Source organism: Octopus bimaculoides, chromosome 9, assembly GCF_046866305.1.
Source record: "Octopus bimaculoides isolate indiv1 chromosome 9, ASM4686630v1, whole genome shotgun sequence".
Lineage (NCBI taxonomy): Eukaryota > Metazoa > Mollusca > Cephalopoda > Octopoda > Octopodidae > Octopus > Octopus bimaculoides.
In genome coordinates, this window is record NC_142936.1 from 57872258 (window position 1) to 57886262 (window position 14005).

General features: G+C 36.3%; 1 protein-coding gene and 1 long non-coding RNA gene across 2 annotated transcripts in view; one reads left to right on the plus strand and one right to left on the minus strand.

Annotated features, from left to right (window-relative positions):
- Positions 1–14005, plus strand: part of LOC149134166 (uncharacterized) — a 52168-nt gene that overhangs the window by 3630 nt on the left and 34533 nt on the right. The window lies entirely within an intron of this gene.
- The window catches only part of LOC106882614 (retinal Mueller cells isomerohydrolase), a 34073-nt gene continuing 28075 nt past the window's right edge, over positions 8008–14005 (minus strand). The window contains exons 8-10 of the mRNA XM_089357563.1: positions 13632–13729; positions 10508–10622; positions 8008–8776 (exon numbers count right to left, since the gene is read on the minus strand). Coding sequence (XP_089213689.1) covers positions 8622–8776; positions 10508–10622; positions 13632–13729 — 368 coding nt within the window. The 3' untranslated portion in view covers positions 8008–8621. The remainder of the gene's footprint in view (positions 8777–10507; positions 10623–13631; positions 13730–14005) is intronic.

Genomic DNA, 14005 nt, shown 5'->3' on the forward strand with positions numbered 1-14005 from the left:
GCTCTACTACAAACTATGGACGAAAAAATATATTCACACAAAATGTAGATTATGTAAAAGTAATATATGTTCAGTCCACTATGTCACCTTGGGCAAGTGTCTTCTACAATGACCTTGGATTGACCAAAGCTTTGCGAGTGGATTTGGTAGACGGAAACTGAAAGAAGCCTGGTACACTATGTTGGAGTTAGGAAAGGCATCCTGTTGTGGTCTCTTAGCAAGGAAATTCATGTTCTTTTAACATGCAAAGTACTGCATCAGTTGTCAGAGGATGCAGGTGATAAACACTTTTCCATGGTGGCCCGCCATCAAATACTCCAAAGATCTAGTCTCATGGTTAACACCTTGGGAGGCTGATCAGTCAGCTGGTTCCTAAGCCTGTATCCTCTTCTTACCCAGTTCATAACTGATGCTCTAGCAACCACAAGATTTCACCAAGCCTATTCATTGGTGACTAAATGTGATACATTCACAGATGAAAAGTAGTTGTTAGAAATAATTCTTGAATCTCCTCCACATCAAACCAAATTAAACAATGTTGCTGAGCATCCAGACAATTTTCCTTTCATTTTTAATTCATGAACTCTCGTTTAATCCTCTAAGATTCACATTACTGCATTGTTTCATACTTTGAGGTTTCAATGATGTGATTGTTTATTTTTAGAAAGACATTTTAGGGTAGGTGTGAGAGGCCAGATCTGTCTAGTCTGAACATAAAACAAGTAGAATATTGTGGCTGGATATGATAGGTTTAAATTCTATAGGGTTAACTTGAACTCAACTCCTCACCTCCCACTAAAAGATATACTATAGATAATGTTCCTCTCCAAGACATAAAATCTTTCACTCCATCTCTGCAGTCCAAGTTTCACCTTATACTCACAGTTTAATATTATTTTACTATTACACCTGTCTCATGAAACATGTGTGATAGAAAATATATTGAAAAAAATCACAGAATTAGAAAACAAAAACATAAAACAATGAAAGTTTGGGGCCCCAAAATATTTTCATAGTAGGAAACAACTACTCAATTTCTTGCTCTTTTCCTTTTCCATGATAGCTATTTCAAAAATCTGCCAATCAGAGATTACACCTGCTTCACAAAATGGATGTAACAGTAAAAATTTACTCGCACTTCAATTTATCTAAAAATTGAATTGGCATATATAGACATACCAGTCTTTCTGCCAGTCCTCTTCCTTATCATCATCATCTCCACCACCACCACCACCATCATTTTAATGCCCATTTTTCCACACTTGCACCAGTCAAACAAAATTTGTTGAGGCAGACTTCCTACAGTTGAATGGCCTTCTTTCCACCAAACCCTCGCCTATTTCCAAGCAAGGTAATATTTCCTATGATCAGACTTGTTTGTCACAAAAGACTGCAAACAAATGACAAAGCTTGTATGACAGTGATGGTTATTTACAACCATCAAATGATGTCAAGGCAAGGGTACACACACACACACACATCTTTATGTTTTTCAGCAATCACCAATCTTGTTGATATAGTTTTATAACCTGCATAAGGCACACACTCATATACATCTTGTTTCTTTATAATCTGAATTTCCTTATGCGTAGCATCAATGACTTCTTTTTCTTGTTTCTTTGCTGCAGTGAGTAAAACACCACGTTTATACTAATCTACTTCAACAGTCATCTCTCTCCATTGGTTCACATGATCTCTCTTAACCCTTTCGTTATGAACCCGGCTGAAACCAGCTCTGGATCTGTAGTACAAATGTCTTATTTTCATAAGTTTTGAATTAAAATCTTTCACCAAACCTTAGTCCCAATTTATGTTCCTAACACTAGCTGAATGATAACTAAGTTATTTTACTAAATTCTTTCTTATATTTAAAATTAATTGAAAGAAACACAGAGCGTCTCAAAATAAATACAGTAACGAAAGGGTTTATAGGAAAGTGGGTTATACATCATTAGATGTACACCTGACTTTCTTATATTAAATTAGGTATTAACGGCAACGCTGAACTCCAGACTATCAACACAAACAACATTCATTCATGGTGGCAAATATACATCTTTATTCTTGTTTGTTGAGACGTCTTCGGTGTGTGAGAACATGGTTGTTGGGACGTTGGTATATTGATGTGAGCTGTCTAGCGTGAGTTCGAAAGATGGAGAGACAGCTAGACACGTCCTTGCTCAATCGCTGGCCAGCAAGAAAGAGATCGATCAAAGCGGGAAAGCTTGGATGTCTAATTCCACGCATGCGTGAGACTACGCATGCGCACAGCGTTACTACAGGGCTCCCTTGCCAGTGCGGAACGCACGATAATATAATTCTGTTGGAACGCCTGAGGCAGGATGGCCACTGAAAACCACCCACAAGATGTAGCACAAACACACACAAAGAAAATGAAAGAAATGAAATGTACACTCGTGTGATACATGCATGCAATGTACAAATTGAAGGAATGAAAGAAAAACATGCAATATGGTGGGTCCCTGGTGGTGGGGTTGTTGGCGCACGACATTGTGGTAGACAGTACATTGATGGAGAAGACGGCGCAGGAACTGTAATATAGCTGTTCTGTATGTGTGGTGGTAATGATGTCCAGTTGAAACTGTTGGCGACGTCGGGGGAATGCTTGTAGTTGGTAGTAGTAGTTGATGTCATCACTGTAAAACTGGCTGTTCTGTATGTGTGGTGGTAATGTTGACAGTGGTGTTCGAAAAGGTACGCTGTTACAGACGGTCGACAGACACACTCTGTACGACCATTAGCGTCGACCTTGATGAGATTTTTAACCCAAGACTACGGGTTGCGAGTAAAAGGAGAAATGGTGACGAATGGAAAAACAGAGGACTCCTTTTATTTAAATGTGTCACACGGTTGAACACAAAATAATATATCAAAGATGATATACATGATATGTTATACTACGATAACATATGGCCAGTAAAAGGGAGACGATAGAAGATGATAAACACAACCGTATAAAATGAATAACAAGAGATATTTGTTGTGGCATAAAAGATGTATGTGTATGTGAGAGTGTGAATGCGACATATAAGAACATAATAAAAGACAGGCCGTCGTACAAAGAAAAGTGGTGTTTGAGTGATACATGTATATGTATGAGAGATATTACAGCAGATAGAAAGTCAGTACACGTGAGAGTTTTATACCAAGTTCTTGAGTACACAATTGGAAGTATCGCAGGCTGAAATCTCTTGTCTGTTTATTATCGTGGTGAAGCTAAGTCACCTAACATAATCGAAGAGAGAGATGTGCTGTGGTGGTTTAGTTTGGTGTACATAGTAAGTCGTGTTGACTATGCTTGGAGATGTTGGTGGCGTTGGTGGTCATCGTTGCTTGGTAGTTCAGTCTCCATGGCCGCATTTGTTCTTTAGTCGGGGTCACCAGTTATAGGTTGGTAGTCCAGAATCCATGGCCGCGTTTGTTTCTTAGTCGGGGTCACCACTTTATAGGAAAGTGTTAAATAGCTCAGCGGGCTGCGTATTTGAATCACGTCGGAGGGTCACCACTTTATAGGAATAGTGGTTATCAGTTATATAGAAATAGTTGTTATTGTAGCTCAGCGGGCTGCGTGTCTGAATCACGTCGGAGGGTCACCACTTTATAGGAATGGTGGTTATTGTAGCTCAGCGGGCTGCGTGTTTGAATCATGTCGGAGGGTCACCACTTTATAGGAAAGTGGGTTATACATCATTAGATGTACACCTGACTTTCCTATATTAAATTATGAATTGAACGGAACGCTGAACTCCAAACTGTCAACACAAACAATTTTTATTCATGGTGGCAAATATACATCTTTATTCTTGTTTGTTGAGACGTCTTCGGTGTGTGAGAACATGGTTGTTGGGACGTTGGTATATTGATGTGAGCTGTCTAGCGTGAGTTCGAAAGATGGAGAGACAGCTAGACACGTCCTTGCTCAATCGCTGGCCAGCAAGAAAGAGGTCGATCAAAGCGGGAAAGCTTGGATGTTTAATTCCACGCATGCGTGAGACTACGCATGCGCACAGCGTTACTACAGGTTAATACAACTAGGATGTTCATTCTCTTCTTTCGGTCTTATATTCAACCAATGACTATTCTCCTTTTTGATCTTAGTTGTGTTATCATAGTTTTACCTTTTACTCCTCACATCCATTCAATTATATTCCATCTTTCCATTCCTACCTGGTTTTCCAGCTCTGTCTTTTAAACGAGCATTAACGTCATTGTCTCCTTTGTTCTCACCACCATCTTCCTAATCCAGGACTTCATTCAGTCCTAACATATGTTCTACACTTTTAGCTTCTCTAATCACAACTTCTGTCTTTGTTGTTGCACAGCTTCAGTATCTGATATGGATGCATTCTGTAAAATTAACTTCCTCTGCTCAACACCTTAACACGATTATTCCATCCTTCAAAGTTTTGTGATCTATAATAATTCTGGTCACCAGCAACAAAATTTTCATCAGCTAATTCCTCACTTTAGACCTCAATGCTCTCCATATTATTTCTTTGACCTCACCTTCCAATAAACTCCTGTATTCTAATTATGTCAGTAGTTGTTATGGATTCCAGGGCAGGTAACTGGTCAGTCAGAACTGATGTTATGTTAATATCAAAGCAAAATACAAGTTCATATGGACTGTCCTGAGTAATTCAAAATGCATTGTTAGCACTGACAGCCACTATGCCAATGCAATCTCTGGTTCACACATCAAATGTTCTCTGTATTGTTTGCACAAACATCAAGTTGTGTTCCTCTACTATGTAACAGTACAGGTTTCAAGTGTTTAGTTTTCATTCATCTATCTGTAATATTATTGGTTTACAAAATTTTTTTTTTGCTCTGCGATAAGGATGTGAATAGATTTTTTTTTACTAATTTTGATGTGGTTAGATTCAATTTTCTGAACTGTTTTGCTCTATCATCTCTTGTTTTGTTTTGCTTTCACATATGCCATTTTAATTATACTGCATATAAATTCAAAATATTATGTGTTTATTTCATCTATTACAAAGGCATATTACAGAAAAAACACAGCATAGATACAGAACATTGATGGAACTAAGTTACTTGGATAATACAATACATACAAATCATAGTACAGCAGATGGTCAGAAGTGAGTTTTTTTGGATAATCTCGTGTACTTTGCCTCCAGGTTGTCCTGCAAGGGCATCCAGCAAAAGCCCTCTATTATGCTGGGGTTCCACTTGCCTTGGTAGTTGCTCTCCATCTAAGTGACATATTGGTGGAACCTTCCTCCATGCTCATTGCTCACTGCACTGACCTTCAGAGAAAAGAAGTGGAGGTAGGAGTGGAGAAAGTGAAGTTTGAGTGACTTTCAGCATCCCATATCCTCATAAGGCTGTAACAGCTTCTCAATACACTCTTGGTACCTGTCTGTTACCAAGGAAGCCATGGCAGACTGACTTAAATGTTTCCCATGCTCTCAGTTCCTTTAAAGTAAGAAGCTCATCAAAGTTCTTATCCTTCAGCACCTCTCAGATCTGAGCTTAGCAGAACTCAGAGCTGGGAACAGAGTTCACAAATGTTGGAAGGCAGCACCATTTTTGTCCATGGCCTCCACAAAATTCTTCATTAAACCAAATTTGATATGAAGAGGAGGAAGAAGCACCTTGTTCATGTACACCAGAAGATTTTCTTGGACACTGTGTTCACCAGACACAAAAGTGTTCCTAGATCTCCAGTCCTTCTGCTTGTAGTGCTTGGACACAGCCTGACTGTCCCAGAGACAGAGAAAGTAACAGTACTTTGTGAAGCCCACTTGCATACCCATAAGGAGCCCAATGACTATGAGGTCCCTGCAGAGACTCCACTGATATTGACTGTACTTGACAACTTCCAAAAGGAGCTCCATATTGTCATACAACTCCTTCAGATGGACTGAGTAGGCAATGGGAATGCTGGAGTATTTATTCCCATTGTGCAGGAGCACAGCCTTCAGACTTTGCTTGGAAGAGTCTCTGAAAAGACGTCAGTCTGAGGGATTGTGTGAGAAACCAAGGAAGGTGAACAAGCCAGTGACATTTGTGCAGTAGCACAACCTATTTTCCATGTCAAAGAATGAAGTAAAGTCCTGGTGATCCTTACATCTGTTAATTATTAAATCATCATAGTTTTCAACTCTATGATTTCCAAGTAAGTTCTGTACAACTAATACAAATGAATCCCATGCCGTCAGCTCAAATGGATTCAGTTTACCTCTGAATTTGTTATCAGATATCAATTCTCTGGTCTCAGGTCCAATAAAAATGCCTGCTTTCAGTTTTGTGTCACTTTTCTCGGCACCAAATTGTACTTTTAGATACTGGAAGCCATAACCACTGTGTGTCATTGCTCTTACAAAGTTTTTCATGAGGCCGAGTTTGATGTGAAGGGGTGGAAGGAAGATATTTTGTGGGTCTACCAGTGGCATATGCTGCACATTGTACCGACTAACTATGTGTTCATCTCTTTTAGGCTAGTCTTTTACAGTGTAATGATTGCTGTCATCGTGGCTGTTCCAAAAACACAAGAAGCACATATTTTGGTATATCCCAGCTGCAGTCCCAGGAGGAGGGAAACCACCTTTAAATCACCACAAATATTCCACTTATGAACTTTCAGAATGAGTTCCATTGATCCGTAAGTTTCTTCCATACTGACAACATGACCTACAGGAATGGAAGGTTTTACATTACCATTATGTAACAACATGGCTTTGAGGCTAACCTTACTCAAGTCTATAAACATTTTCCATTCATTAGCCACATGTACATGTCCTAGTTTTTGCATGAGTGCATTAGTGTCAGTAGAGAAACAAGCATTATTCTCTTGCTTGTAAAAGACAGATAAGCCTTCATGACGAGAATGGAAAATAGAAATTTTTGTACCTTGCTGTAGGAGATTCTGTTGTTGTAGTTTGGATTCCAAAACTTCTGCCTTCTCCTTTGACAATACTAGGTCTCTTGCTAAATCATTCAAATATTCTTGATTAAACTAGCCTGGCTCATTTTTCTTAGAATCAGCTATGTACTTTTTGTTGATAGGAGAGTTAGGGGGACATGTGAGAGGGGAACTGTGACAGGGTTCTCGAAGTCATGTGGGACCGGTTTTAGAGCAGACTTACAATCTGCATACACAATTTTTGCTTTAGTCTTCTTTGAGAAACCACTAATATTAGTCATGCAAAAGTAACAATCAGAGACATGATCGATTGGCTCATGCCATACCATTGGTTCAGCGAAAGGCATTCCCTTCCGTTTTCCATTCAGCCACTGTGTAACACATAGTGCAGCATATATGTCTTGGCCCCCAACTTTACACCCAAAATAATATTTATAGGCAATTTTTAGTTTGGTGGCAATATTCTTCCACTGGTCACACACAGCAAATTTTCCACAGACAACAAAAGTTGTCTGGGTGATTCACACAGCTTCTCCTATTCATGATCTAACACAACGGACACAGTTAAAACAATAATCATGCAGAGCGAGAGATACACATACCACACGTGACAGCAGCGCAAACGACACCAAGAGTTACCAAGAACAAACTGACGTATTTGGCATTGCACACAATACGTCAGCGCTATCTATTGCTAAATTAAATAATGAACTTTCTCATCGTTTGTTTTATTGCTGTTATTTCTTTAATTTTAATTTTGAATTAAAACCGCTTTCATTTTAGTGAATTTTATAACACAGCCTATATCTAGCCGAAAGTATAGTTATAATCTTGCGCATAACTAAAAATCCTGACGTGCTGCAAGAATTCTGAGTGCAGATTCGGAATCAGCATCCTTGATATAGTCTAAAACACATGCTTTTACCCCAGTAACAAAATCGTTGTTGTCCAGTGTAATTAATATTTGAACCAAGGGCAACAACTCATGATATAAGCAACAAAGGAAACACGACCAACAGCTAACAGAGAATCGTTTCATAGTTCTAGGTTAGTAATTGATAATATATTTTAAATATTTTATAAGAACAATTAAATTTTAAGCAATATAAAAATAATAATATTTATTCATGTATATGTATGTATAATGAAGTATTTTAAACAACTTAGCTATTATATAATGATATATATATTTCTTTATAACAATATATTTTAAACACCATAACAATTGCTTCTAATTCAGGTATAAGGCCACAAATTTTGAAAGGAAGGGGCGATTCAATTACATTAACCTCCAGTACTTGACTGGTACTTTATTTTATTAACTCAAAAAGGATAAAGACAAATCTGACCTTGGTGGGATTTGAACTCAGAAGTATTACTGCAAGACATTTTGTTCAATATTCAAACTATTCTGCCAATCCTTCACACTTTTAAGCCCCATAATAATGTATATATTCGATATAATAATGTGTAGGTTTTAAGCAATACAGAAATTATATATATATATGGGCAAACATGCTTTGTAACCAGTAACAAAAAATCATTGAAAGACTTTGAATAATAAGTAATCAATTACTATGCAAACTGTAATATTATTTTTCATGAATTTGTTTTAAGAGATAATCATTATAAGTAATAACATTATATAGTAGTACAGTGTGATAGTATGATAAAGGAGACGATTGTCATAGCCAGCTGCTAGATAACATTACAATGAGTCAAAAAACCCATGGAATGATGTTGGAATCACAGTAGAGGTAGGCACTTCACATGTAGCAATGACTTCCATTGTAGATGCATTCAAAATAGTCAAGTAACAAGGAGAGTTAATGTCAATGCTGATTACAGGAATCAGTAATACACCTAAGAAAAAAAAAGATAAGATATATTTAAAATGATAGCAACAAAAATATTTTCAAGCAAAATGTGTATATATATATATATATATATATATATATATTTATCATCGTTTAACGTCAGTGGGACTGAACCCAAAAGCATGAAGTTGGGAAACAAGCATCTTGACCATAGAACCATGTCTGAATCTTTATGAAATTGTAAATAAAAACCAGACTCTTCGATGGTGGCCATTGGCAGAAAAATCCATTTGTTAAGTATGCAAATATGACTAAGTTCATATGCCAAGGTAGAGGTGCATAACTTAGTGGTTAGAGTGTTGGATTCACAAATGCAAGATTATGGTTTTGATTCCTGGGCAGTGTGACATATTGTGTTCTTGAGCAAAGCACTTCATTTCATGTTGCTCCAGTCCACTCAGCTAGCAAAAATGAATAAATTTTGCAATGGACAAGTGTCCTGTCCAGGTGAGAAATCTATATTGCATAGCAATCGAGAAACCAGCCCTATGAGTTTATATGACTCAGGAAGGAACTTTATACCGTATCCTATTATATGCCATGGGAAGATATGTTGTTACTGATGTTTTGTACAAATCTCTTCATTGGAGAGAGAACATTTAAAATAAATTTTACTTCAATTTAATTTAAATCCATATTCTGCTACTACAATAAATATTAAAAAAATATTTTTTAAATATTCTCTCCCCAATGAAAGTAACATCAATATTTTTATATCGCCATAAAGAATTTATCCAAATTTACAATTTTTACTTCATAAAGGCTTTATCAGTTGGTTGAGACAGTTTTTTCAGTTTTATTATATCACCTTGTTCAGCAACATGGTCCTTTTCAGAGACTTCAAGACTGGCAGCAAGAAAGAAGTCACATCCTGGTCTGAGAATAGGCCCATTGCTTATAACAACATGAGCTCTGCTTAAAGCACCCAAAGATCTAGTGATGGCATAAACCATACAGAGTGGTCACTTTAAATATATATGCATGTTTGCTGCAGTCAAAGATATGTTACATATAACCCTCTTGATACTAACTTGCCTGAGACAATTCCTGGTTCTATGATACAAATTCCCAATCCAAAATGATCTAATTTAAAACTTTCCATTAAAATTTCATGTTAATTTGTGTTTCAAACACCAGCTTAATAATGGTAGAGTTAATTTATTAAACTCTTCATTATTTTCAAAAATTATTGAAACAAAGAGACAGTCATTATAAGTAATAACATTATATAGTAGTACAGTGTCATAATAGGATAAAGGAGGGTGATTGTCATAGCCAGCTGCTAGATAACATTACAATGAGTAAAAAAACCATGGAATGATGTTGGAATCACAGTAGAGGTAGGCACTTCACATGTAGCAATGACTTCCATTGTAGACGCATTCATGCTTTCAACAAAAATATGGTAACAAGAGTGTTAAGGAAGTGGGTGATTAATATGGCTACTGCATAAGCTGGCTAAAACCCATGCAATGCCACTGTTTCTGATAAACAAAAAATCTTGTATTTAAACTGAGACTGAGCTGAATATAAGAAAATATTAATGTCACAAGTGATTCTAAAATAAAAGATGTCTTCAGTTAAGCTAAGGTACTTAAAGTATGACACCAATTTAATTGGTAATAATTTAAATCATGTAAATTGTTATCAAGTGATTTTTCTCTTTATATTAAATTCAATTAGAAATAATAAATATTTTTCTTCAGGAAGTACTCACCATCATCTTCTTCTTTAGCATCAGGTGTTGCAACAAACACAGGTTCTCCAAGACTATTCCCTTTTGGATCCTTGTGAAAAATCTTGGTTCGTTTAACAGTATCAATTTTGGTAACCTGACATTTGAAAAAGGATATTTTCAGATACATAATGTCATCTTTAATATTAACATAACTTTTTCAAAAGCCAATGAATGACAAAGCTTCTATAAAGGCTCTCCTTAAAGTGGGTGATACCACTTCCTGGGGAGCAATGGAAAATGGGTACTGAAGACAAAGGTGATAGGGAAGGAGATCATAGATGCATCAGTACAGGTTTTTTTAGCTTTTGTCACTTATTTAAAAATTAACTTTAAAAAATGTAAATGTAGTAACGATAAACTGTTTTTTTAGCCACAATCGCAACATTGATAATAACAATATCAACAATAATAACAAGACTTCAAAATGTGAACAAGTAAATAAACAAAATCCAATTTTACCACCTTACACATAAATGATAAACAATTCACTAAACTATAACTGAAAAGACAATGTCAAAATTTGTCGGTATTTCCATACATGAAATAAAAACAGCCACTTTTTATATATACATATATATACATAAATTAAAGGAAGGAGAAAACAAAACCAAGACAGGACAAACTTATCAGATCATTTAAAATATTTCAATTAATGTAAAAGGGAAAATAAAAGTAAATAATGTCTTACAGGTAATGTGTGTGTGTATGTATATATATGTATGTGTATATATATATATATATATATATATATATATATATATATACAGTAAATCCCCAAAAACAAAGAACACAAAAAAAAACAAAACAAAACAACAACGCGAGGACATGGTACATGTAAAGTATTAGCAGATGCTCAGGGAAGGAAAGAAAGGTAGTTTTACATTTCAAGCAAAGCTCTTCTTCAGAAACAGAGGAAAGTCCAATAGAAAAGGAAGACGGAGGAAAAAAAAATCGCCAACTATTCACGTGGTTACATTTTGGTGACAGGAAGGGTATATATATATATATATATATATATATATATATATATATATATATATATATATACATATATACACATATATATATATACATACACACATTACCTGTAAGACATTATTTATTTTTATTTTCCCTTTTACATTAATTGAAATATTTTAAATGATCTGGTAAGCTTGTCCTGTCTTGGTTTTGTTTTCCTCTTCCTTTAATCTATATATATGCGTGTATATATCTATATATATATATATATATATATATATATATACACACACACACACACACAGTCAGGACATTACGTAATGTTACAGGTGCAGTGGCTGTCTTTAGTTTGACTAAAAATACTTCAAGGTGATGCCCAACTTCACAAACAGAGTCATTTGCTTGCTGTCAACTATGAAAGTATGTCTAGGCTGTTTGACAAACTCGACATCTTGCAGTCTTTGTAAACAAAAGGCTCATTTTGGCATCATTTGTTTCCAGATCTCTAAATAAGCATCATCATCATCGTTTAACGTCCACCTTCCATGCTAGCATGGGTTGGACGATTTGACTGAGGACTGGTGAAACCGGATGGCTACACCAGGCTCCAATCTGATTTGGCAGAGTTTCTACAGCTGGATGCCCTTCCTAATGCCAACCATTCTGAGAGTGTAGTGAGTGCTTTTACGTGCCACCCGCATGAGGCCAGTCAGGCGGTACTGGCAATGGCCACACTCTAATGGTGTATTTTATGTGCCACCCGCACAAGAGCCAGTCCAGGGGTACTGGCAACGATCTTGCTCGAAAGTCCTTACATATGCCACGGGCACAAGTGCCAGAAAGGCGATGCTGGGCACAGGTGCCATCCTGATTTTGCTTTCGCTTGCCCCAATAAGTCTTTCGTGTCCAATGAAGGAGATGACGTTGGCATGGGTGCCAGTCGTCGAATTTAGTTCAGTTTCGATTTCACTTGCATGTCTGAACTATTTGTTGTCCAATACATTGGAAGATTATGACACATGGAATATGGTGGAGGTTGGTGACAGGAAGGGTACCCAGCTATAGAAAACTCTGCCTATCCAAGTATTGTAAAGTAAGCATTAAAAAAACAATAATGATGATGGCAACGATGATAGTAAATACAACTATAGATTTCAACTGGTAGCTATGTGGAGGAGTATATATGAAGTACAATAGTAGGGTGATACTGAGGTAAGTTGTCATCTACATCAAATTAGTACCTGGAACTAAATTACTCTGGCTTGATATTACATATATATATATATATATATATATATATATATATATATATATATATATATATATACATACATTAAAAATTTAGGGGCAAGGGTTCGGAGAGTTATAACAAAGAGGAGTATTGACTCTAAGCAATAGATGGGGAGGGGTGCACTGACTCATAGCAAAGGGAACATTGACTAAGGGCTAGGAAAAGAAAAGGAGTGACAGTTAAAAAAGTTTGAGAAATACTATTCTAAAGTTTCACATAACCTGCTAGAAAGAGCAGCGAAATATCCCTTGCATGATATTTTACCACTACCACCACCACCACCACCACCACCACCACCACCATCATCTTTTAACATCCATTTTCCATACTGGCATGGATTTGACGATTTGACTGAAAACTGGTATGCTAGGGTGCTGCACCAGGTTCCAATCTGATTTGGTATGATTTCTATAGCTGGATGCCCTTCCTAATGCCAACCACTCCAAGGGTGTAGCATCTAATGAAAAAGAAATTGAATGGACACATTGGATAATGCAGATTATGATACATTATTCCCCAAAACAAAGAAGAGATGGTCATGACTGGAATGCCTTCAACATCACTTGTATGACAATGGCACTTGTTTTCATGCATCACATGATGACAAAACAAGGGGTCCCCCCCCCCCCCACACACACACTAGGCTTCTTTCAGTTTTAATCAACCAAATCCACTCAAAAGGTTAGGGAAATTCGGGGTTAAAGCAGAAGACACTCAAAATGCTGCACAGTGGGACTGAACCCAAAACTACATGGTTGGGAAACAAGCTTCTTAACCATACAGCCACACTTGCATCTATCCATGCTCGAACTTAAAACAGTTTATTAAAAAGCTGAATAAATGAATACTTACTGTATCTCTTAACAGAGAGCCATACCCATAGCGATACGGCTGTCCAACAAGAGTGGGATTTATGATTGGCAACTCAAAGATTGTTCTAGAGCTGACATCTGAAATACAAAATGATAGAATCATTGGTGCATGTTGGTGGAGTCATAAAACATATATACACAACTATTATTGAGACATTTATCTTGTTTTATTTATGCATAAATTACAGTGAGTATATATATATATATATATATATATATATATATATATATATATATATATATATATATATATATATATATATATATATACATACATGTATATATACATGTCCCATTATTATTCCTACTGTATTTGTGTAACATTTTTCGTTTTTTCTGTCCTTGTTTTTGCAT